At 38.1% G+C, this 25719-nt stretch overlaps 1 protein-coding gene across 1 annotated transcript in view; it reads right to left on the bottom strand.

Annotated features, from left to right (window-relative positions):
• Positions 1 to 25719, bottom strand: part of ADAM7 (ADAM metallopeptidase domain 7) — a gene marked incomplete at both ends in the record, with an annotated part of 52779 nt that overhangs the window by 11713 nt on the left and 15347 nt on the right. The window contains 11 exons of the mRNA XM_080710208.1: positions 1050 to 1128; positions 1604 to 1684; positions 4341 to 4527; positions 5490 to 5592; positions 6687 to 6882; positions 7825 to 7914; positions 9832 to 10006; positions 11688 to 11818; positions 13973 to 14057; positions 16443 to 16612; positions 23387 to 23458. Of these exons, the coding sequence (XP_080566334.1) occupies positions 1050 to 1128; positions 1604 to 1684; positions 4341 to 4527; positions 5490 to 5592; positions 6687 to 6882; positions 7825 to 7914; positions 9832 to 10006; positions 11688 to 11818; positions 13973 to 14057; positions 16443 to 16612; positions 23387 to 23458 (1369 nt within the window). The remainder of the gene's footprint in view (positions 1 to 1049; positions 1129 to 1603; positions 1685 to 4340; positions 4528 to 5489; positions 5593 to 6686; positions 6883 to 7824; positions 7915 to 9831; positions 10007 to 11687; positions 11819 to 13972; positions 14058 to 16442; positions 16613 to 23386; positions 23459 to 25719) is intronic.

Consider the following 25719-nt stretch of genomic DNA (forward strand, 5'->3'; position numbering starts at 1 on the left):
TAAAAGACAAAGAAGAAATAGAAAATAAACACTAGAACCAGAGAAGGGATGAATTCTACTAAGTGAACAATTAAACAAAGGAGAATTATACTGTTTCAAATAGAAATACCACTCAAAATTACAGAAAATAAAAATTACCTCTCTATAAAATCAATCAATATAAATAGTCTCAACTTCCTAATTAAAAACCTAAAAAGGCTAAAAGGCTAAAAAGCCTTAAAAAAAGGCTAAAAGCCTAAAAGGCTAAAAAAATGAATTAAAATCAAAATCAAATAATATTATGTTTGCAATTAACTCACTTTACCGGCAAAGATATTCACAAGCTAGAAAAAAATTAAAAATAAATATATTCCATGCAAATGAAGACTGAAAACAAACAGATGTAGTTAACTCTGACAAAGCAGATTTCAAGCCAAGCATATCAGAAGAAACAAACAGGGTTACTGATAAGGGGAACAATTCAACAATAAGATACAATAATGATGATAATGATGATTGTAATAATAATAATGATAATAATAATAATAAACGTTTATGCCCTGAACGTTGGCATACCCATTTACATAGAGAAAACACTATTTGACATCAAGACTCAGACCCTTGTACAATAATAATGGCAGACTTCAACACAACTCTCAAAATACTACATTGGTCATACAGACAAAACATCAGTGAGGACTCTTCAGACCTAAATATTATACAAATTACCATCTGCATTAACAATTAACACTCAATCCAAGATTTCATTTTATTTAAGGGAATCACAACCAACAAGCAGGTGTTAGTTATTAAGAGACTCTAAAAAAGGGCTTACTATGGTAATTTTTTTCAGAAGATCTAAGCCACATTTGGCTAGAAGAGAGTATACTAATTCTAAAGGGCAATTGTAGTTCAATTTGGGTCTCCAAATATACAAAATAGTAAAAAAAAAAAATACAAATCAATGCAAAACAAGACAAATGTATAGCAGATGTGGAAAAAAAAAAGAAAAAATGCTCCCTCACTGGGTAGGCTTTTGATATATATATATTATAATTTTGGATGCTCACTGGTAAGATTTAAGGCTTCCTCCCAGTCTGTAATTATCTGCGCTTCCTCACACTGGCATTCAGGTTCATGGTCATCCACCTGGAAGAGCAATCAAGCACATAACACTATCAGTTGATGGGCAGAAGCTATGTTTTGAATCCCACTTGGATTAATGCTGATATTAAAACTGAGTCATAATAAGTTATAATTTTCTGTGTTTTTTTCAAAAGCTTTTGGGTTAATGAGGGCATTGGAATAATTTAACTGTAAGTGGTACTATAATTGATTAAACTTTAAATTTTGAGTTTTAACTTCATTTTTATATAAATGACTGGGTTTCTAGATTTCCAATTTAATGATAATGCATTTTCTTGCAAAACTGACAACATCAATGTGTAATGATACCTGGTTCAGCCCTTGGTATTATTTTTTATTGATGACACATGAAAACCTGGATCTCAAATATGTGTATGATTAAAAAAAATCGGCATCTCACACATATAATTGAGAATAATAAAGGCTTATGCAATAAATGCCTAGAAAGACATTAGTTGAAGAAGCGATCACATCTTACCAAGCTCTCATTGCACTGAGAAGGGCAGTTGTTTGAGTTGTAGACCTGTGAGATGCTTACACATTCTCCATGGCTGCAGACCTACAAGTGAAGTGGCACCTGAATTAGGATGGCTTATAATTTATGCAACATCATATATTCCATGATGACATTTGAGACTATACATTCCATCTTATGTGATTTAATTATAATTTGTGCAATTTGTTTTCTACTCTTAATTTTAACATGTAGAAAATTCTGTGGATGATGGAAAAATCCTTTTAAGTAACTGATGAATATATGTATAAATATTCTTATATATGAATTCATTGATTTATTAAAATTTTTATTGTTTGAATATCAATTTACCAAAATACCACAATTATACGCATTTACTTTTCCCTTTTACCTCATTTTTTTTTTTTTTGGTGGTGGTACTGGGGTTCCTGGAAGCCCTTCTACCTCTGGGCTACACTCCCAGACCTATTTTAAATTTTATTTGGAAACAGGGTCTCTTAAGCCAGCGAGGCGGGCTTTAAACCTGCACGATCCTCCTGTCTCCGCCTCCCAAGCTCGGGGATTACAAGCGTGCGCCACCATGCCCGGCTTCACTTTAACTTTTAATTTAAGCTCATTTCCCAATTGGCTGGAATAATCTCTCGACTATTTCTTTTTTATATAAAATAAGTACAATCTATATAATATTATATATTTTCTTAGTCATGAGCAGCAGGTACATTAATACATGCTGTACAGTAAAAATGTATATCTTGGTGAAAAATGAAAGAAAACTCTTTACCCAATGTAACTGTAATGTCCCCATGAAGTGGCATGTGCTACACATCTGGAGCTCACTGAAGGGCCCGCAGGACTGTGATGGTGTGTGTCTGGCACTCTCTGCTGTGCAGGGACCACAAAGTGTTAATGACATTGAAATGTCTTCCTTCACAACTGTGCCCCTACCATGCTCTTTCTTCAGAACCTGCTGTTCTTGACAAAGGGTGTGTCATGCTTTTGACTTATATCACAGGCTGGTTTTCTACATCTGAAGTGAATTGAGGAGTCTGGCATTAACTTCGACTTGAAGCTACATACTCTCTATCCTGCTGAATGTCCTTAATGTTTGGAGTTTAGAGTTGGCACTTCTACTTAAATTTGAACAAATATGGATTTCTCACCATTTTGATATTTATTGAATCATTTTAGCAGGAAACAGTATAGCTCAAACATATAGACTTGCATTGTAAGTCACCATTAAATCATCAGGTTCTAGTTCTCTTTCTTTCCAATTTATTTCTCTTCCACAGTTTATAGATGTCACTGTAAAAACGGTGTATGGCTGGGTTTTTTTTGGGGGGTAAGTATTCTATGTCTTCTACATTTTTACAGTGGGCCATTGCTTATTGCATGCACTGTAACATTTTCATCTTGGTAGGATAGGCCCTTTTAATTTGATCTCCTTGCCTCTGGTCAACTTTATCTTTTGCCAATTTACCCGAAGCTTGAGCCATATTAAAATAGTCTATTGTCTGAATATGCCTTACACTTTTATCTTTGCTTATTGAGTAGGCATTTCTTCCTATAAAGGCTCTTCTGCACTCCCATATGTATTGCAGATCCACTCACAGCCATCGAGATACAGAATCAACGTCGGTGTCCACCATCAGACAAAGAAAGAAGACGTGCTATGGCTACACAGTGGAATATTGCTTAGACACCAGAAAGAAAGGGATCCTGTCATTTGTGGTCACATGGATAAGCTCAGGAGGTACTGTGGTAAGTAAAATAAACCAGGTACAGAAAGAAAGACAAATTCTGCATGTTCCCATTCACATCTCATAAAAGCAGAGAGTAGAATTGTGGTTACCAGAGCTCAGGAGGAGGGAGAGAGATATGGACAGGGAAGGGATGGCTAATGAGCGCAGAATTAGAGAGAGAGAAGGAGCACTTCTTAGTATTATCTGGTACAGCACAGTGGCGATAGCTCAAAGTAATTTTCTACATATTTTAAAATGGCTAGAAAAGAATTTTAAACCTCAACATAAAGAAATGATGAGGTGATGAATGTTCTAATTATGCATATTTCAATCAACCAGATGTTGCCTATATGGATCAAAATATCATCCCATATACCATAAATATGAACAATTATAAAGAATAAGTTTAAACTAAATGTAAACATCTGGGAAATAAATACATAGAAAGACTCTTCTATTTCCTCTGTGTTAAAAATGTCATGAGGTCAAAGCTGAAGTCAAGATGCGTTTTAGATTCCAAATGCATATTGATCATGGCACCGAGAAAGCGCTTTGGATGAAAAGCGATGATCTGTTTAATCTGATGGACAAAACTTTCATGTGCATTCATCTTTAGTTAGTCTGTGTCCAGCATTGTTACAGGCAACTCAGAACTTCGCCTGTAAACATGGTTGAATAAATAAAATAAATAAATAAAATAAAAAATGTAACTTATGTTATAATCACATCGATTAGAAACTGATGTTTAATTTCATTAAATGTCTGCTGTAGGATCCTAATTAAGCCTGCCTGTAACAACTTTCTATCATTTGGTCTAACTAAAATTAAGCAAGAAGAGTCATGAAGTGTTATTGCTGCTCTGTTCCTCAATAATAAAAAGAGTTGCCAATTTTTTTCTTGATTCATCATACATAAAGCCCTCTGGAACCAATTACAGGATCCGGTGATATTTTCAAGTAGCGAGCAGAGACATTTTAATAAAACAAAAGGTCTCTCCTTACCATCCCATCTCCACATTTTATCCCAGTATTGACCAGGCCAACATCTTCAGAATTGTGATATAGAAACACGGTTTTGCACTTGACGGTGGAATTGTGTTTCAGATCCTTCATGCGATAGGTCTTGTCATCTCCAAGGAGAGATGAGTGCTGTCCTCCTGCACAGTATATCTTTCCACACCTGACATTTCTGGATGAGAGAGAGGGTATTGGAACCAGAAACAAATCTTCAGAGAAGAGGCTATCAGTAAAGTAGCCTGGTCACTTTTCTCTAGACCCAGGCTTGCTGGCAGGTTAAAGAGGCCAAGACAAGCTGAGAAAACCATTAGACACTTAGAGTCCTGATTCTAGGAACAGAGGTGAGTGGACAGAGTGAGTAAAACAAATGTTCCTTACATCTCTCTGATTCTCTCAAATCCATGTTAGTTCAAGCTTACAGAAGAATATTTCTTACTAGAAATTTGAATTATCGTGACATTAAGGGGCACACCAAGATTGGAGATTTCCTTTCTATTTGACAATCAACCTGCGAGGTTGCTGCTGTTAGAAACCCTGTGATGTAGATTAGACGGCAGCTAAAAAAAGTAAGGGACGTGACGTTACCGTCCATTTTCACCTAGTGTTTTTATGAGCAAAATTGAACTTGGCCATGTGTTCGGGGGCGTTGTCTGCAGTCCGCAGCCTGTTTTGGCCCGTGTAAAACGCCTTGCTGAATGTCAGCTGGCCAATACAGAAGTATGACTTAGTTCATTTGTTTGCAGAACAAATCCAACTCTCGAATTCTCTCCCTCTCTTAATTTCAATGTCTGGCTTTCTCTTTGTGACTTTCCATCTTTCCTATCCTGGCCCCCTTTTCACTTGTCTTCCTTCTTCTCCTGTTTACCCATTTTCTTCTAAATTTGGTAGCATTTTTTTTGTTCCCTTCTTTGCCTAAGTATCTTAAATCTCTCTCCTTCTGTCTTTCCTCTTTACATCCCAGGACCATCAGGCAATAAATGCAGCGTTCAGATACCTGTCTGCTGTGCTGGAGACGTGTGCTCTTTCTCTCCCTGTTCTTATGTCTCAGCAAATGGCGGTCAGCAGCTGTCAGCCTTTTTAATTTTCCAAAACACTGTCCTATAGCACTTCTCCCTTCCCCCACAGGACACTTACTTCTCTTCACAAGGAATAAACATGTTGTCCTTTCTTTGGCAGTAACCAAATTTGTTTCCTTTCTTATTCATCTTGTAGCAAATATCGTGGCTCTCTTTTGCTCCTGAGATGCACAATAAAAACAATGAGAGCCTGCATACTGTGAATCAGAAAACACCTCATCTAGCTGGGCATGGTGGCGCAGGCTTGTAATCCCAGCATTTGGGAGACTGAGACAGGAGGATTGTGGGTATGTGCACAAACCCAGCTACTTAGTGAGGCCCTCTGCAACTTAGTGAGACCCTGTTTCAAAATAAAGAATAAGAAATAAGGTTGGGGTATAGCTCAGAGGTAGAATGTCCCTGGGTTCCATCCCCAATACCACAAAAAAAAGAGAAAAAAAACACCTCATTTTCTAATGCAAGTGAACTCTTAGGATCATGTAGAAGCAAAGTGGAATGAAATAATTAAGGACTTTTTAAAAGCTTTTGAGAAGCTAGTGTGTGGGGGCACATACCTGTAAGCCCAGTGATTGGGAGGTTGAGACCAGAGGATCACAGGCCAGCCTCAGCAACTTAGTGAGGCTTTCAGCAACTTATTGAGGCCCTTTTTCAAAATTTAAAAAAACTGAGCTGAGGGGCTACGGGGTGGCAGAGGTAGCTCAGAGATAGAGTGCCCTGGGTTCAATCTCTATACCACAAAGGAAGGAAGGAAGGAAGGAAGGAAGGAAGGAAGGAAGGAAGGAAGGAAGAGGGAAGGAGAAAGGAAGGGAAAAGGAAAATAAGAGAGAAAGGAAAAGAATAAAAAAAGAAAACTTTAAAAAAGATTGAGTCAGGAGAGTATTTTAGGTAAGAGTAGAGATAAAGTCTATCACCCTGAACTCCATCAAGATGTATAATTACTATGCAGATGCAGTGATAAAACATTACACTATTCTTTTATTAAGTAATTAAGCTAAAGCTATAATTCTTGTTCAAGTAAATATAAGCTGCTAAATAATCTCCCCCCAAAAGCAACAATGCATGCATTAACTCCCATACTGAGCTAATTAATTAATATGGGAGGTAAGATCAACCAAGAACAGGTTTAGACCCAAAGGGTGCCAGAAAGCACCTTGGGAGAATGGCCTCTGCGATATCACCTCCAATCTTGCCCCCAAAGTCTTAGAGAAAATGCAGGCTACTGTCATTAGCAGCCTCCACTGTGACCAGTTCTCACCATCACTGAACAATGCCAAGCACTGATCACCCCGAGTAGGGCATTGCCCCATGAAGCAGTAGCCTTCTGAATTCCTGCAAGGAAATCCATTGACATGGAACTGGTCCTTAGGACACTCTGGCGAGTGACCAGTACACACTTCGGGAATATCACACTCATCTTTTGCTGGTCTGCACGTGGACCCTGATTTTTTCATCTGTGGAAGAAAAACAGAGGGACGGACACTTTGACATCCAGAAGCAACTAAGGACAGATCGCGACCTCCTTCTACAGTCCACTGAGAATTACTGTCATTTGTAAATATATTGGCTTCCGTGTAATTTAAGAAACGACAATACTGTGATTTTGAAATTTGGTATTAGAACAGCCTTAGGTAGGGTTTGAATAGACCTAAAATAGAGAGGTTGGCAGGTGTTCTCATTTATCTGGTCTTAGTTCATCCCTTGGCCCAGTATAGCACCACTTCCCACACATAACGGGAAAGTGCTACCTGTAATAAGGAGTCTCCATCCCTGATAAATCAGATCTTGTGTCCCCCATATGGAAAAAAAAACCATGCCTCTCATTACTAGAGGGAAATACGTGGATATATCCTCTCTTTGAACCAATCTAATACGTATTTATGTGGGCTGCATTCTGGATACATTTGAAAATGCGAAAGACGTGCTTCTTTTCCTTGTGAGTTCATAATCCAGGGAGGTAAAGTGAAGTGATTGTCAGGAAGCCCTTGGGCAGATCCAATTGGACTTTGAGTCATCTGCCCTAAGTCTAGCCACTCCACCTGCTAGCCACTATCACTTTCTAGTCCCAGTATAATCTATTTAATGTGATTGAAATAGCAACTTTCCTCATTACTAAAGTTAAATAACTTGGTAATAATTTATAGAGGAGTAAGAATAGTGTTATGCGACCTCACTCCTAAGACACTAGTTCTGCCAACCGGTTTCTTCACTCCCCAAACCACAGAAGCTCCCCTAATGCTCAGAAACCAGGGAGTCCCCTGTGGCACTGTTGGGTATGAGAAAGACTTGCCCTAGTCCACTACTGGGTGGAGGATCGCCCGTGGCCAGACAGCGCTTTGGTCTCACATACACTTACACTGAAGACAGAGAAATCCTCACCTGGCAAAAGATCTTACCTGACACGATTCACAGCATTCCCCTTCTGCACAAGTAAACCCCGGCTTCAGTACACACTTGTGTGCGTCACAGCAAGGATTGGTGCACTCCTGGCAAAAATCAAAATTAGATGCCAGAAGTCAGTTCCCGCGATGGCTTCCGTTCGATGAGTTAATTTGCTTTGTTTCTGTGTGATCTTTCATTTGTGTATTAACAAATCGTGCTTCTTGGCTGTGGTATGTGAATCAAGAGGACTGTTTGGAGCTACTGTGTGGGACTTTCAATGTGTTTCTTTTTTTACTACCCGTACAACACTCCACAGTTCACAAACTCTCATTGACAGTATTAGAGTCCAAAGACTACAGTCTTCTATAATACTGATAACTTCTATATCTTGAAGGATTCTGATGCTTCTTTATGCTAGAGTTTGATGTGAGATAATACAATTTTTTTTTTCTGTTGTGGTACTGAGAATTGAATCTGGTGGAATTCTACGCCTGAGATACACCCCTAGCCCCGTTTACATTATTTATTTTGAAACAGGGTCTCACTAAGTTGCAGAGGACCTCGCTAAGTAGCTGAGACTCTCCTCAAACCTGCCATCCTCCTGTCTCAGCCTCCCAACTACTGGGATTACAAGCCTGTGCCACCATACCCAGCAAGATAATACAATTTCTAAAAAGCCATTCTTACCTTTTGTTCAGAATGCCCAGTATTACATATTGGCCTTTTTTTAAAAACTGCATCGTTATATAAAAACAGCAAGATGGTCATTTGGGACTTATCTGCTTGATCAAACCTAAAACTGCTAAAGAAATTGTCTACCTCTGAATGGGTGAGGTATGTAGAACCATCCCAAAGAATATACATGGACAAGAGAATCTGTTTCCAGAGTGAAAAGCCTCTTTATTTTATTTATTTATTTATTTATTTATTTATTTATTTATTTATTTATTGTGGTACTAGGGTTGGAACCCAGAGGATTTCCACCTCTGGCTAAACTCTCAGACCTATTTTATATTTTATTTGGAAACAGGGTCTCACTAAATTGCCGAGAGCCTCACTAAGTAGCTGAGGCTGGCTTCGAACCCGCGCGATCCTCCTGTCTCAGCCTCCCAAGCGCGGGGATTACAAGAGTGCGCCACCACGCCCGGCCTGCCTCTTCATATTTAATATGAGACATTTGAAGATTAGTTCTTGCAACCTCATTGTCCCCAATCTCTTGATTGCTGTTTCCTTAGTTCATTTTTGAACTGTGCGGTGTCTTGGGCATGGACATTACAAATATGGTCTGCAGACCAGCGGCACCAGCACAGCCTTGCAGTTTGGTAAGAACACGCAATCTCAGCCCCTCCCACAGACCTACTAAACCAGGCTTCTTATTTTAATGACAGCCCCAGGTGATTTATTTGCACTTCTTAATTTGAGTAAGTTGTCTAGGACACATACTCGATAAGCTCCTGAAGGGAAATAGCTTCTATTTTGGAGCCGGAGCAGATTAAGGATTACTTTAAAAATGGCCTGAAAGTTTTCTTTTTTTTTAATGAATGCTCCAAAGACCAAGACTGAAATAAATATGTGAAAGGCTTAAAGGCTTCTGCTCCATTAAAAGAGAGTTCTCCAATATCAGTCACTGGCCAACTGTGATAGAGAAGAGACTATCCCCCTAAGGCCCTGAGTACAACTCATTTGGCCACCTCGAAGAGCTTCAGTAGGATGGAGATGCCCCACTGTGCAGGAGTGATCAGACTTAAGGATACCTATGGGCCCTTTTTACAAAATGAGCCAATCAGCGTCTGTAGCAGGCAACTGTGATTCTGCTGATCTTCGACCCATGACTTACTAAGAGGCACTGAAATGACACTGCTCCAACAGACTCATTGGTTTACAGTGTTAACCAAAAAAGCAGAGTTTTTAAAGTTTTACAAGGAATTTGCTGGTTGATATGGTTGATGATCGCATCCCTGCCGAGAGAGTCCAACAGAGCGTAAATGTTGTAATTTGAAGCCAAGATGCGTTTGCAGTACCTTAAAGGGGCCGCAATCACACTCTTCTCCCTCGTCCACCTTCTTGTTTCCGCAGAATGGGAAGTCATTTAAGTTTTCAGGGAACGGAATGTTGGACAGGCATGTTGGCTTACGGTCCTCCAGGTATTGCTGGTACTGGATTTGGTTGCATTTACTGAATTTTAGTGCAGGGATGCTAGAGACAGGGAAAGATAAAAAGGAAGACTTATCCTATCAGTGCAACATGGCACAGCATCTGTGAACATTGTATGAAGATTTAGAAAGAACAAATATAAATGTTAACTGTGATAGCAGAGTAAGTAGTCTTGGGCTCTTTGTTACTGAAATGTATAGCTATCTCTTCTTCAGAAAATCATTCCTGAAGCCCACAGTTCGAACTGTGTTTGTCTACAGTGCTACTCCCATATCCCCTGTAAGATGTCTTTCTTAAAATAATCATTTAATAACTATAAGTCTATGTTTATTATCACTGAAAGATTATAAGATTCGCAAGGCCTGGACTGTATCATGATCATTAAAAAAAATAAGCACTAGTTAACACAGTGCCTAGTACAGATAGTTCTCTATAAAGATGTGTTGAAACAAAATACTTAATAACATCATGCACTTTTAAAATTTTGTGGGTCTAGGGATTGACCTCAGTGGCTTTTACCTCCAAGATACACCTCCAGCCCTTTTTATGTTTTGTTTTGGAATAGAGTCTTGCTAGGTTGTTGAGAGTCTCACTAAGTTGCTGAGGCTGTCCTAGAAACTGAGACCCTCCAGTTTCGGCCTCCTAAGTACTGAAATTACAGATGTGATGCATCACTCTGGGCTCCATGTACATCTTTAGAAATGTGATATACTTCTGTTAAAACTGAAATACACCTCCCTCCTATCTTCCTTTAGATTAACTCCCTTGGCATTAATATTGACACAATAATTGAACACAGAAGGATTTTTAGAGTAGTGGTTACGTTGGATGGAGACAGTGGGACACTGTGAATGTTGTTCATTATCCAGATAATGATGTGAAGTTAGATAAGAGTTACTGAGTTCTTACACTATGCCAGCCGCTGCATTTTAATACTTTAATACTTTAACTAGTTTATGTAATTTAATGAATAGATGGACATGCTGCTTTTCACCAACACTTTTCTTACTGTCCATCATGTGTTATGGTACCTGCTGTGAAGGGGTCCAGAGAGGTACAAGACTGAGAACTTGCCTACAAGGTAATTCACAGTAAAATGAGGGATGCTGGACATTCATTCGTTCTCTGATATTTATGGAGCAGGTGGTCAGTGAGGGCTTTGCTGAGAATGACATTTTAGTAAAGGTATAAAGGAGAAAATTATAGTTTATAACAAAAGTTACAGACCAAGGCATATAGACTATTTCTCTGCTAAATTCTTTTGGTAGAGATTGTACCTATAGATTATAATGTACTTTTGAAAAGTGCAATAAAGTTTTAGAATTTCTTTTAGTATATCCCCAGAAAGACATAATACCAGTTGATAAAATTCAGAACAAAAGAGAGTTTCTTCAAACCATTTGGTTTTGAAACAAATCTTCAAGGAAATTCTACTAAAAAACAATATATTTCTGTGACAATGGAATTAACCCCCAAACTACTCCCAAAGTATTTTTATGTTGTACTGGAAACTGAATTGAGGGCTTCTACATCCAACTTATACCTCCAACCCTTCTAAATTTTTTGTTTGTTTTGAAACAGGGTTTCCCTAAGTTGCTGAGACTGGCCTCGAACCTTGGATCCTCCTGTCTCAGCCTCCCAAGTACTGAGATCATAGGCATGAGCCACTGCACCTGGCTTTTTCAAAGTACTTAGTTTATTCTCTCCATTATTTGAGACTCACCTTCCACTACCATCCATCACACATTTCCCCAAAGGACAGGTGCATGGGAATTGGTCATGATGCATCCCAAGGTTATGCCCCAGTTGATGTGCTATTTTGCTTGCAATCATATTTACGTCAGGCAAAAGGTCCTGATGCCAAAAAAATCGATTAGAAATGTCTAAAAGAACACAATAGTATACAGCATGTTGAAGTAGTGGCTTAATGACCCAGTTCCTAGCTCCTAGTTAACTCGTAGCTATTTGAGAAGTCCTGGACTTAAGTGCCCCCCTCCCCTCTGCTTCCATTTCTTTGATTATATAAGGAAGTTGAGAAAATGACCTTTTGAGTATCTACCTGTAACATTTTAAAATTCTTTATGGAGGGGCACAGTTAGGTTCACTGATGAATTACACGAACTCATTCTTACAAACGGCTTAACAATTATTAACTGATTTGATTATAGTCTGAAGGCTTGTGTTCCTCCAAAATCCACATTTTTAAGCCATCAGACACAAAGATTGAAGGTGATTAGGTCGTGGGAGCAAAACTCTCACAAATGGGATTGGTGTCCTTATAAAAGAGCCTCAAGGGAGACCTCTTGTCCCTTCTACCATGTGTCAACACTGGTGTGGGGGTGCCAGTGTGGAGGTGCCACCTCTAAGCCAGAAGCAGACTCCTATCAGACTTCTTATGTGCCCGCACCTTGGTCCTCAGCCTCTCAGTCTGCATGAATATGAGAAGTGCATTTCTATTTTTATTACTCATTCCGTTCATGGTATTTTGCTACAGTCACCTGAATGAACAAATGCATACAATTTATAATAAATGTTATTGAGTGTCTGGTCTATAATCAATGTTCAAAGGGAACATAGATAAAAATATGTGAGATTTTTTGTTTTTGGTTTATAGTCTTGCATCGCACAACAGTGCTATATAATCTTGGGGAGGGAGTTTCTGTTATGAGAGAATGTGGAAGGTTAGATATATAAAATTCATGGCAGAATTTGGCTGTTAACTTGGCTCATGGTTCTACTTTACATTTTAATCCCTATATTAATGAAGATACAATTTTCAAAGAGGGATGGGCTATCAAGTTACTACTAACTTGATTCCACAACTAAAGCTAATGAAACCCCTTTAATTTGTCATTTCATTTTATTTATATGAATTTTTAAATATTCCTGGACTCGTGAAAAGATAAATAGAAACTGCCTACATCAGAGAAGATCAACTCTGTTATATAAAACATTATGTTATTGAAATACCAAAGGCAAATATAAATAACTATATAAATAGTTATATAAACATAAATATATAAATGCATATTTATATATTTATATATATAAATATAGTTATAAACATAAATAGATGATCATATAATTATTTAATAAGTACTAGCTTCTAAACTTGATGTCTTAAGACTTGTCTGGGACCAGCAATAATTAGACAAAGGTACAAAGGAAATAAATACAAACCTTCACACTTCAATAATCTCACAGAGAGAATTACTTGGCCAGCAGAGACTAGAATCTTTGAGACTTGGAGAAGGATCAGAGAAGACAACATTTCATAGGTCTTATGCTCTCTGGATGGAACTGCAAGGCTATCTAGATGAGTTACCTTAAATCTTCCTTCTCTCTCTTTCTTTCTTCCTTTCTTCCTTTCTTTCTTTCTTTCTTTCTTCCTTCCTTCCTTCCTTCCTTCCTTCCTTCCTTCTTTCTTTCTTTCTTTCTTTCTTTCTTTCTTTCTTTCTTTCTTTCTTTCTTTCTTTCTTTCTTTCTTTCTTTCTTTCTTTCTTTCTTTCTTTCTTCCTATTTGGAAACAGGGTCTCTTAAGCCAGCGCAGCTGGCTTCGAACCTGCATGATCCTCCTGTCTCCGCCTCCCAAGTGCAGGGATTACAAGCGTGCACCACCATGCCTGGCCATTTATGTGCTTTCTGACCAGCACAAGAACAATTGTCCTTACTTGCTAAATCAGCTATCATGCGGTGTAAGCATTACTTGTCCTTAAGAATAATTATATTTAATATTCCAAAGAGTTGTATTATTTCTTGTATGTTAATCTGTATGGGATGCTCCTTTGAACTCTGAACCTTGCTGTTTTTCTTTCATTATTCATAAATGAATTAGAAAACCTTTCTTTTCTCATTTAATACAGAAAATGTAAATCTCTTGCTGCATATTTTGGTGGGAATACATGACAAACACACACACATGGTCTCTTTCAGTGGGACATGGAAAATTACAGAAACTCAGTTTAAACATTTTGACTAAGCAAAAAATATAAATAAAAGTCATCCCACCTTGACGATGCTGGAGGAATAATAGGGCAGGCACATACCCCCCCAATAAGAAACACCTTGCACCTGTCGATAGATCCACTTCCCACTATGAACAAGACATAAACAACCTTTAATCTGAGTTAGTAATTTAACACAAAGATCAAATTGCAAAGGACCACCACGATATTAATGCCTTTGCACATGAAAGCACCCTCTTATTTCTGAAGTCCTGGGATTGAGGATGGCCACAGTTGACACTGAGCTCATTTTAAATCTGTGCTACAGTAGAGGCACTGGAAAAGTCAATGTGATCTGCTCTCCCTCTCCTCATTTTCTTTCCCCAACCTCCTTCCACTAGTCTACTGGTCATTCTCCTCAGTTATCTAAAAACCCTTTTGTTTCCTATTCTAGCTTCCACAAATGAAATAGAACATTCAACCCTTCACTTTCTGAGACTGGCTGATGTCACTTAGCGTAATTCTCCAGTTCCATCTATTTCCCTGAAAATGACATAACTTTGTTCTTCTTTATGGCTGAGTAAATCTTCACTGTGTGTCTGTGCCACTTTCTTATTATCCCTTCATCTCTTGCTGGACACCTGGTTTCTTCATTTGGCCATTATGAATTTTGCTGCTATAAGCATGGATAAACATTTTGGAAAGATACTGATACGGTGGTTCCATTCCAAGTATTTGGAGGAATCACCGTGCTGATCTCCAAAGTAGAGAAAAATCCAGTACAATCTTAAGGTGAAGTTGTAAAACAGGATGTTTTCCCGAACAACACAAAATAAGATGAGAATATCGTTTTTCTTGATCCCTTTCTATCCTGACCTCAGCTCTGGATAAAATCACTTAAAAGGCATGAAACAGATTAATGACTTAAATTTAAAACTGTTCAATAAGGAAGAGTGCAAAGTGCATGGAACATCATCATTTATCACTGCAGATATATCTATATCTATATCTATATCTATATCTATAGATATATATAGATATATAGATATATATATATGATGTGTGTGTGTATATATATATGTATATATATTTCAAACATTTGAAAGAGTGTTCATGCAAAAGGAGGACTATTTCTAGATTACCTAAAATGTGTGTATTTTATTGGAGAATAGCTTTTATAGTGGAACCACTTCAAAGAGAATTATCATGGGCTGGAAGACAACACTTAGACTATAATAGAATTTAAGTTAAAAAAGATATTCGACTAAACTCCTGGGCATATATACTATGGGATATCCAGATGTGATAAACAAAACTAATATCACTTTGGAGGTCTGAGCAATCTACCAAAGGACTAGACCTGATCTTTGCTTACAAATTTTGAAAGCTTTATGTTTCTGAGTTCATTGTCAAAGCTTATATCTAGATAATATCAGAAAGAAAATTAGGGAATTGTGTGGGTAGACCTATGGATAAACGCTAAAGTTAAACAAACTAGGTGAGATGGGTGCTCTTTAACATATAGCTTTAAAGGCAGCAGGAGAGATGCCAAAGGTACCACTGCTCCAAACTAGTGTTCCCACAATTTATCATTCCTTAGGACATGAAGACTGTGCTAGCCAGAAGGTTGTACTATACTGAATTTCACAGCTGTTTATCATTATCCTCTGGGCTAAGTACTGTGCTAGATATTTTGAAAAGCAAAAAAGATAAAAAAAGATAAAAATAGTTGCATTTTAAGGGAATTAATGTTGTCAAGAGTAATCTGAATTTAGGATTATTGAAGTTATGGCAGGCTTATTAGCTTATTTGTCTGTTGTCTTATGCAATAGAGAAAGAAAAGGTGATATAAAAGGAAGGTGCTATAATAGGATGGTCGCTGGCTTGTTCACTTGGGTGGGTGAAATTGTCCAGAGAGTGGGGTTCTTTCCAAAATGGCAGGTTTCTGTGTATTATTGGGATAGAACAGCCTGAAAGGGTGAGAAGAATGGGCACCGACTGCTAGAAAGTTCTCCAAGTGACCTGATGGCATTATCAACTCTGCCAGGAATATCTCCATTTTTTTTCTTTCTATTCTTAATCAGTATTCAAAAGAAAGATTAATCAAAAGTCCCCTTGGAAATTTTCTGTATGGCTAGAAATAACATTTCCTTTGTATATTACCCAAATGTGATTGATTGATTGATTGATTGTGTGTGTGTGTGTGTGTGTGTGTGTGTGTGTGTGTGTGTGTGTGTTACTGGGATTGAACCCAGAAGCATTCTACCTCTAAGCTACACTCCCAGCCCTTTTTATTTTTTATTTTTTGTAAAGTGTCTTGCTAGGTTGCGAGGGTCTCACTGAGATGCTGAGGCTGCCTTCAAACCTGTGATTCTCCTGCCTCAGCCTCTCAAGTGCTGGAATTACAGGCACGTGGCACTGTGCCTGGCCTGAGTCAAGTGATTGACAAGATTTTATTGTTGCTATTGATTTTCATTTATTTTCTCCTTATATAATCTACTTAACATATGTAGAAAAATCAAGCAGTCACATACCTCAATAATAGAGCATGATCAAAATTCTTCTTTTTTTTGAGGATTGTTTCTTGCCAAGTTGAAAAACGCAATAAGGTAGTTTCTATATTTGAATCTATTTCTATTTTGTTTCCGTTTGTCCATATTTCGACACCAACCAATGTCACATGAATGTTCAAGGTTTTATAAATCTATCCAAAGAAATAATTTTAACAAAATCAAGTTTCTAAGAGGGTCTTTCTTCATTACTATATTCCTTTACATTTCAGGGAAAAAGAAAACACAGTCATTTTAACTTGTCTTGGAAACTTGTTAAGATAGTGCAGTTCTCATTTTACAAATGTATATATTGCAATGGAATTCAGAGCTCATGTTCAGAATCCTGGGTAAAATTCCATGCTTGACAAAGGAACTTGACCCAAAAGGTCAGATTTTCTTTGAACTATGACAAGCCTTAAAGGTTCTACTTTCCGGATGTGTCTAGAAGAAAGAATTGATTAATGCCCTAAGGTCATAAATTGCCTGAACATGTGAATGTAGGAGAGAGAGGCAGAACATATTGAAATAGACAAGTTTTGTTTATCCCTCTATTTTAGGTTAAGGGCTGGCACAACAGCAGATTAGAATGCTGGTATCAGTATTCAAAAGTATAGCTGAATCATGTTTGATCTTTGTTTTATTTTATAACTACTTTTTTTTTTTTTTGGTCTGAGAAACCTTATAGAGCATTGCTCAGATAAAGCAGAAATAGTTGCAACCTATGAGCCTTGTCACCTCTTGTCCAAACTGCTTTGTAAACACCCGGCTGATAGGTATTTTCATGCCAGAACAACAGAAGACAGAGTTTATGCAATCATGATGAGGATTTCGAGAAAAAGAAAGAGACCATCCATTCTATCAGGTTGATAATTTATAAAGAAAAACAGTGCAAAGTGTTAAAGGAGATAGTGAATAATAAACCATGAATGCTGAATTAAAAACAGCAATGGAAGAGTCGCTCATTCAATGCTACTAGAGAATGTAACTCGATATTAAGAAGTTTTGTAGTCATATAATTCATCTTACAATAGCCTTGTGTAATTTTCTACTTAACCTGTGGAATACAGATATACTGAATTCCACCCAAAAGGTCATTTCATAACCATGAGAACAGGCTTCTTTTAAACTCTCAAGAAGTTGACACTTCGCCGTGTCCTTGAAATTGACGCAGGTGCCTAGAATCCCTGTCCTTACCCTTCCTGCCCTTGATTTTTTTTTATGAGATAAATGTTAAGAGCTGGGTCCTTCAGAGCAAGAGTCATGTAGCCTGAGCTTTGTGGATCATCTCTGGATGCCAAGTGCGAATGGAAACAATATTAGTCATGTCCTGGTACACTCTGCTTTAATGAGAATATAACTTATAAGACAAAAGGCACGTTTTATCTTCTAAATGGATTTGATATACATTCTTGTACATTCTACAGAGAGTTGATTTCCTCACAGTAGAGAAAGAACTTTGAAATTTATGAGATAAAAAGAAGTGAAAATGTAAAGTAAAACAGAGAGCAGATCTATTAAAATGAGTCAAGTGTGGATTCTATGGACAATAAAGGGCAAACCCTTTATCCTGACTGAAATCAGAATATTACAGTGATCCATGCACAACCACGTTGACAGCAACACAATTCACAATAGCCAGATCATGGACACCCTAGGTGTCCATCGACAGGTGAGGGGATCACACAGTTATGGGATATACACACAGTGGAATTCTACTCAGCAATAAAGAATGAAATGATGTTGTTTGTAGAAAAACAGAGGGAACTGGAGAAAAGCATACTAAATGATATTAGCCAGTCACAGAAAGTGAAGGGTCATGTGTTCTGTCATAGGCAGAAGCTAGGGAGGAACAGAGACACAGAGGTGCTTTAGGTAATGGAGGAGACCCACAGTGGATCAGTGGAGGAGGTCTAGGGGAAGGCGGTGGTGGGAGAAGGGAGGATTGATGAAGCCCATACTTCCACTGACATTCTGTACATATGTGAGATTGCCGAGGCCAATCTCAATCATGCATACCATGTATGGGGAATGGGGAGGGAGTGGAGAGGGAGCCGGGGGGATTTAATCAAATGCTGTGTGTATGTATGTCCAATCACTCTGAACTACATAAGATGTGAGACTACAATGCACCAATAAAAGCATAATTTTTTTTTCAGGTTGAAACACAGGGGCATTCGTCCTCCAAGTTACAACTCTTGCCCTAATTTTTATTTTTTATTTTGAAACAGGGTCTCACTAAGTTGCGGAGGGCCTCACTAAGTACCTGAGGCTGTCTGTGAACCGTGATCCTTCAGTCTCAGCCTCCTGAATGATGGGATTCCAAGCATGCGCCACCACGCCCGGCTAAAAGGGTATTTTAAAAAAGAAGTGCTCCGCCGGGTGTGGTGGCGCACACTTGTAATCCCCGCGCTTGGGAGGCGGAGACAGGAGGATCACGCAGGTTTGAAGCCAGCCGGGCTGGCATAAGAGACCCTGTTTTAAAAATATAAAATAGGCCTGGGAGTATAGTCCAGAGGTAGAAGGGCTTCCAGGAACCCCAGTACCACCAAAAATAAAAAACTTAAAAAAAAAATAAAAAAGAAGTGCTATGATGAGAAAGAACGAGGGCTTTCAGAAAATCTAATTGCTATTGTTTACAGTATATTGTGTTATATGCCTTGCCTCCCAATGTAAAATGCAAATCTCTACTAAAAGTTTAGCAATAGTTGTGTATTTATGCTTAATTTGGAGATGAAAAACCATTAGGGTCACTGCCAAAGCAGTAACAAAGACAATCATTCCATCCCACACTGCTGCTGTTATAAAAAGCCATGGGGGGCATCTTTAATTTCCAGACACAAATAAGGTTTGGGAGGGGTTCTGTGTCTGAGATGTGCAATGTTGGAAGGACTCTTGCTTCCAACCAGACAAAAAGAGAAAGAAAAATAACAAAATCAAACTTTTTGAAACCATCAGAGAGGTGGAGTAACAGGGACCACAGATAGGCTGGAAGCCAAAGAGAGACAGTCTCCTTCAAAAAGAGCATCTTGGTATTGCAACTAGGGTGTTTCCCCTCTGGCAGAGCATGAGGGGGAAAAAAGATGCTGAACAGCACATGAGCAGGTAAGAATAATTCACTAACTATTCTTATGGAATTGCTGAAGGCCTCCAGTGGGATAGAATATAGACTTTACAGGAAATGTAGATACTGAGGGTTTCATGCCCATGCACAGACTCTCCAGAGGCACCTCTGGATGTTCAAAAAAATAAGGATGGGAAGAGAGAGAGAAGGAAGATGTCCTCATTCAACAGTGGGAGCCTGCAGGAGAGAGCTGCTGCTATTTTGCAAAAACTCATAAAATCTACCAGTCTCTTCCCACCCAGGGAACAAAGCCTTAAGCTCTGGAGAGAACTGCAGGAAACATCCTTTAGCCAGTAGAACTAAAACAAAGGTTCGTGGGGCTGAAGAAAGGGAAAAGAAAAAAAAAATCTGCTCTTGGAGGAGAAACAAGAAAGTGTGGTAGCCCAGACCAGTTGAGCACTCCCTCCAAAGAGGAGGATGAACGTTGAGAACCATCCACCCAGTAGCCCTTGGCTTTCGAAGGCTGAAGACAAGGCTCTTGTTTTTACTACTAAGTTAGCAAGCACCAAGCACCAAGCACCAAGCACCAGTAGATTGCTACTGGAGAGTAGTTGGGAACTGGAAGAGAGATTTCTCTGATGGACTGCATGTACTTTATAGTGAGCTACCTTGTGAAGATGCAGAGTTGAAGGCAGAAAAACGTCATGGATAAAGACTTTTCAATGACCCAGGCCCTGCCCAGAGCACACAATGAACAGGAGGAATTTGAAATGAAGCTGCACTGCAGTAACAGCAGCAACCATAGCAACACCAATGAAGCTGCACTGCAATAACAACAGCAACCATAGCAACACCAACACCCACACCAGCTCGACTTCCAATAAGATTGAGCCTATCCCCCACGCTAATGGCCCCGCAAAAGAAGACGTGCGCCATGTTCAGGCATCAAGACGATCTCCTTACTTTTATCATTCAAAACGTCATGCCATATAAAATAAAACAGTGTGACCCACAAATGAGCATAGAAAAATAGAGTCTCTTGTCCACGAGAAAAAACATTGACAAAACTGGACTCACAGATGACCCGTAAGCTGAAACCTACAGGAAATGGAAATTAATAATTAATAATATATTAAAGGCTCTAGCTGGAAAGATAGGTGTGGTTTGTAGAATTTTAAGATAGCCCCAAGGATTCCTCTCTTTTAATCCAAACACCTCTTCAACATGGGCAGGACCGGGAAGGACTGTGTAAAATTTTACTACTATAATTAGATTATTCTGTATGACAAAGGCAAAGGGATTTTTCAGATATAATTTGGGTCCCCAGTCAGTAGACCTGACTTAATCCCTTTTTTTAAAAAAAAGACCAATAATTTGAGGGGAAGAGGAGGGAGAAAAAGACAAATAATTTAGGACATAAGAGATTTTCTGACTGGTGTAGATATGTTGTGCTGTACAAGAGCTCCCGAGACCACTGAGTGGCAAGAAATGACAAGAGTCTCTAGAAACCAAGGTCCTGTCTGCTGACACCCAAAGAAAATTTGGGAACTTCAGTCCAATATCTGCATAAATTGAAATCTGCCAATAATGCAAAATAAGCCGAAACTTCAGTCCTGATTTCAGCTTCATGAGACCCTGAGCAGAGAACCTAGTTATGCTGTACCCAGCCTGGCCTAAAAAATGCGAGAAAAGAAATGAATGTTGTTTTGTGGTACTAGGTTTGTGGTCATTTTTATTCATAAATTAAAACTAGTAGAGCAAAAACATGCTTGAAAATATTTGAATTTCTGCATAGAGGTAGAAACTATAAGAAAGGGTGAATGGAACTAATAAAAACTATACAGTATCAGAAACAAAGAATGTCTTTTTTAGAATACCTTTATTTGGTGTATTATAATTATACACCATACTGAGGTTTAGAGCGACAGAAACATACTGTAGTACAGCCCTTGGCCTTTTAAAAGTATGTGAAGAGGCTCAATACACAAGTAAGGAGAGAATCCTATTGGTTCCATAGACATGAATCAAATTGAAAACAAAATGTTAAAAATAGTGAAACACACAGAACAGAGGGCCCAATGCACTGCACTGGGAAATTAGAGAGAGAGAGAGAGAGAGAGAGAGAGAGAGAGAGAGAGAGAGAGAGAGAGAGAGAGAGAGAGAGAGAGAGAGAGGGAGAGAGAGAGAGAGAAGGGAATGGGGAAGAAGAAATATATATGAAGTAAACATGATAAAAGTTAAAAAAGATATATTAAACATAGATCCAAGAAAATCAGAGAACACACACACACACACACACACACACACACACACACACATTGATTTGATTATATGGCAAAAGGAATAACTAAAATATTTCCTAGTGAAAAAATCTGAAAGAATTTGAGTAACAAAATGAAGTAGCTTTAGATTGTAACTCAAAGTATACAATAAATATTCAAGAGTTCATACTGATATAAAGAAATTATTATGTAAATAAATTAATGGGGGAAAAGGAATATATCCTCTTTGGGTGAATTCTAACTAAAATATATAGACACTGTACTTCAAGGATGGGGGCCTGATGTCCTAATCCTGAAGTGTGACATGTGTGTAGTGTCTTCCTTCCAAAGAAAGAAATAGAGGAGAGTAAACAATGAGCGACTCTCCCATTCAGAAACCCGTCAAGCATAACAACCAACTTGACACAACTGATATTTATAGATAACCTTACCAACAACGGTAAGGTTGTTGGTAAGGTTCTCTACCAACACTACCCCACTCAAGTTCACGTGAATATTTATCATGCCCAAACTTCAACACATTTTCTTAAAAAATTGAAATTGGACCATAAAGTCCCTAATTCTAATGGAACAAAATTAGAAATCAATGCCAGAGCCATATAAAAATCCTCAAATACTTGTAAACTAAATAGCACATTATCGATAAATACTGAATCCAAGAGAAAGCCATAATGAACATTAGAGGTATTTTTAACTTTATGAAAATTAAAGATAAAATATATAAAAACTTGTGGAAAACAGCTAGTGAAGCATACATATTGCATATGACCCAGCATCCCTGTTTCTTAGTTATCACATAAAACAAGTGAAAATTTGTGTTCACACATACAAATGCACACAAATGTGTAAAGCAGTTGTATTCATAGACACCAAAAATGACAAATTTTTCTCAACTGTCAAATGAACAGCCACTAACCATTTCTTCCAGCATCTTTTTACAGCGCCTAGTTATCCTAGTAATAGAGCTGGGATAGCTGGAGTATCTTAGGAGTCAGGAACAACAGATGTGTGCAGTTCACAATTTGTTTTTAAGGGCTATAATTCATTAAAAGTTAGACAAATTAATAATCTTAATGAATTTTACTGAAATAGTTTCCCCAATCTCTGTGCCAAACCATATGCAGTAAATTGTAGCTTAAAAGACATTTTTTTTTTGTTATATAGTCATTAAAGTGGTGATTTAAAGCAGCAAGACTAAGCTTATGTGTGATCGGTTTTCTGCATTACCTCATAAATTTTGTGACTGTAGATCAATGTCTGAAATGTGTTTGAATATTAAATGTAATTTATTTGGAAAAGCCAAAGCTCAGAGCTGTGGTTTGTTCTTCCATTTTCCCCCCAGGAAATTTTTGCTCATTAGTTTACTTGGTAAAGTCTCATGGTTGGGACTGCCTCAGCATCAAGGCTACTACCACAGTCCAGCAGAGATTTACCCTGTGTAAAACGTTCTTTGCACCAACGTTGTGTGTATGTGTGTCTCTCTCAGAACTTCATTGTGATGCATGATTAAAATGCACCAAAACATTTTTAAAAGTTCTTTGCATATGTATTTTCAGTTTGATTCAAACTCTATCAGGTCTTACCATGTTGACAAAATTGACCATTCCCCAAATCCGGTCCCTTAGTTTCTTGGAAGGATTACTATTCCTGCGATGCTGGGAAGAAAAATATACCAACATCCATTACTATTAAAAGGTGAGTAAGAGCCCCACAAAACACTTCATTCCTTGTGAGATGTTACAAAGAATAGAATTCATTGGAACAGTGAATAAAGAGGTCTCTTTCCTGTCAGCTAAAAACTGGATGTTACAGAGAGATACATTTTTATATAAAGAAACTGGGTGCTAGAGTCTACAGAGACAAGCTTTAACCTGGCAGAGTGACTCATGCCTGTAATTCCAGTACTTGGGAGGCTGAGATAGTCTCAAAGGTTTGAAGACAGCCTCAGCAACTCAGACCCTAAACAACAAGACTTTGCTTCAAGATAAAAATTAAAGAGGCTGGGGGTGTAACTCAGAAGTAGAATGCTCCTAGGCTCAATCCCTACTACAGAACAAAAACATCAAAACAAAAGGCCCACAAACAAACAAAAACATGTTTTGTCTTGGCATGCTTTAGCACTATGTTAGGGCTCTCTAACTTTGTGTTCTTTTCATATTATGTTATATCTTATTTCACTGAGTTATGAAACTGATTAGTATCCTTAGAGCCCATTTTATTTTGAGACAACATCTATCAAAGCTCTACAGAAACCATTATATTGCTAACAACAGCAACATCAGCAGCCTCCTGAGTGTGTGGTGGCCAGAAGTTATGGCATAGACCATCACAAACAAAAAATCCCTGGAGACAGAGATGTGTCTGGGAGGAAGAGGGAATGATGGCTTCCCCCGATCTCCAGGCAAAAGCTAACATCTCTAGGTCATGCAGATTTTCCGATTCAACTTGATCTGATGCTGGTTTTCTTGTTACCACTGAACTCCCTTTGTGCTATTAGGACCTTGCTACCAATTTTCAATTAAATATACTTACTAAAAATAAGGTATTCATTAGAGATTGGTGCATATGGTCAAATTTCTTTCATAATAAAAGCCAAACATTAAAAATATGCATTTTCTGAATCTTGAAAGTGTCCTCTAGTTACCATCCCATTGCTCTCCCACCATGTTAAATATCTAAAAATACACAAGGTACAGCATCAGAACATTAAGTTTTCGTCTGCCATTCATTCAACACACTACTCTCTGTTTTTAACTACCATTGTTCCATTGAAACAATTTTCAAGCCTATAAATGTCCTCTTAATTACCACATGCATTGAACACTTCCCTACTCTTTCTGGTCATTTTGTCCACATTTAATCTTGACCATTTTTCTTTCAAGACATTTAGTAACGCTTTGGTTTCTATAACCCCCTACACTATTAGTGATTTATACTGAGTTCCTCTCGGCCCATCATCCCCTTAAATTAAGAATGGTAAATATGTTTGACACCAGGATTTGCATTGCTTGGTTGGTAGAGACTACCTAAAGTACAATTTAGGGAAAGATTGTGGAGCTATCTCGGGGGTTACAAAGATAAGGCACCTTATTAATCAGTGATTTACAGCCAGAACGGAGGGGGAAAAGATGTGTCAATAAGAGCTCTGCACTCTTATGGTCAAACCTTTAATGAGACGGTGGTACACCCAGGATCCAGGTCTTTGTGTGAGGCTTTCTGAACTTTCAATTTTCTACCTTTTATGGTGCTACCTATATTTTAGGTATAATTTTCCCTCCCAATGAATCTATTATCCTTGCCTGATATTTGACACCAGCTTTAGGTACTAAAATTTGTTTTTCTTTTTTTCATTAACCCAAGCATATTATTCTAGAAACATATATTGTCTCCTATTGCTTAAAAAGTGTGGTTTCTTTCTGATTATCTTAAAGGCAATTGATTCTTTTACTCATTTATAGTAAAGAGTTTTTTTTCTTCTTGTCTTCACTATTCTGCAATTTTATACATTGTTGTCTGATTTACCTATTATCATTTTATTTCTGGAAATTTCTCAAGATTTGAATGTCAAATATCATCTGTCATTCATCCATCTCTCCCTCTCTCTTCTCTCTCTCTCTCTCTCTCTCTCTCTCTCTCTCTCTCTCTCTCTGGGTCTGGGGATGGAACCCAGGGGCACTCAACCTCCAAGCTATACACCCTGCCCTATTTTATTCTTTATTTTGAAACAGGGTCTCACTAAGTTGAACAGGGCCTCACTAAGTAGCTGAGGCTGGCCACGAACTGCGATATTCCTGTCTCAGCCTCCCGAATGCTGGGATTCCAAGCGTGCGCCACCACGCCCAGCTTCATCTACTCTCTTTATGATCTTTTTTGTCCTTCATTTAACATCTCCAACTTTTCATATTTCCAACTCTAC

Source organism: Muscardinus avellanarius (genome assembly GCF_963383645.1).
Source record: "Muscardinus avellanarius genome assembly, chromosome: 14".
NCBI lineage: Eukaryota > Metazoa > Chordata > Mammalia > Rodentia > Gliridae > Muscardinus > Muscardinus avellanarius.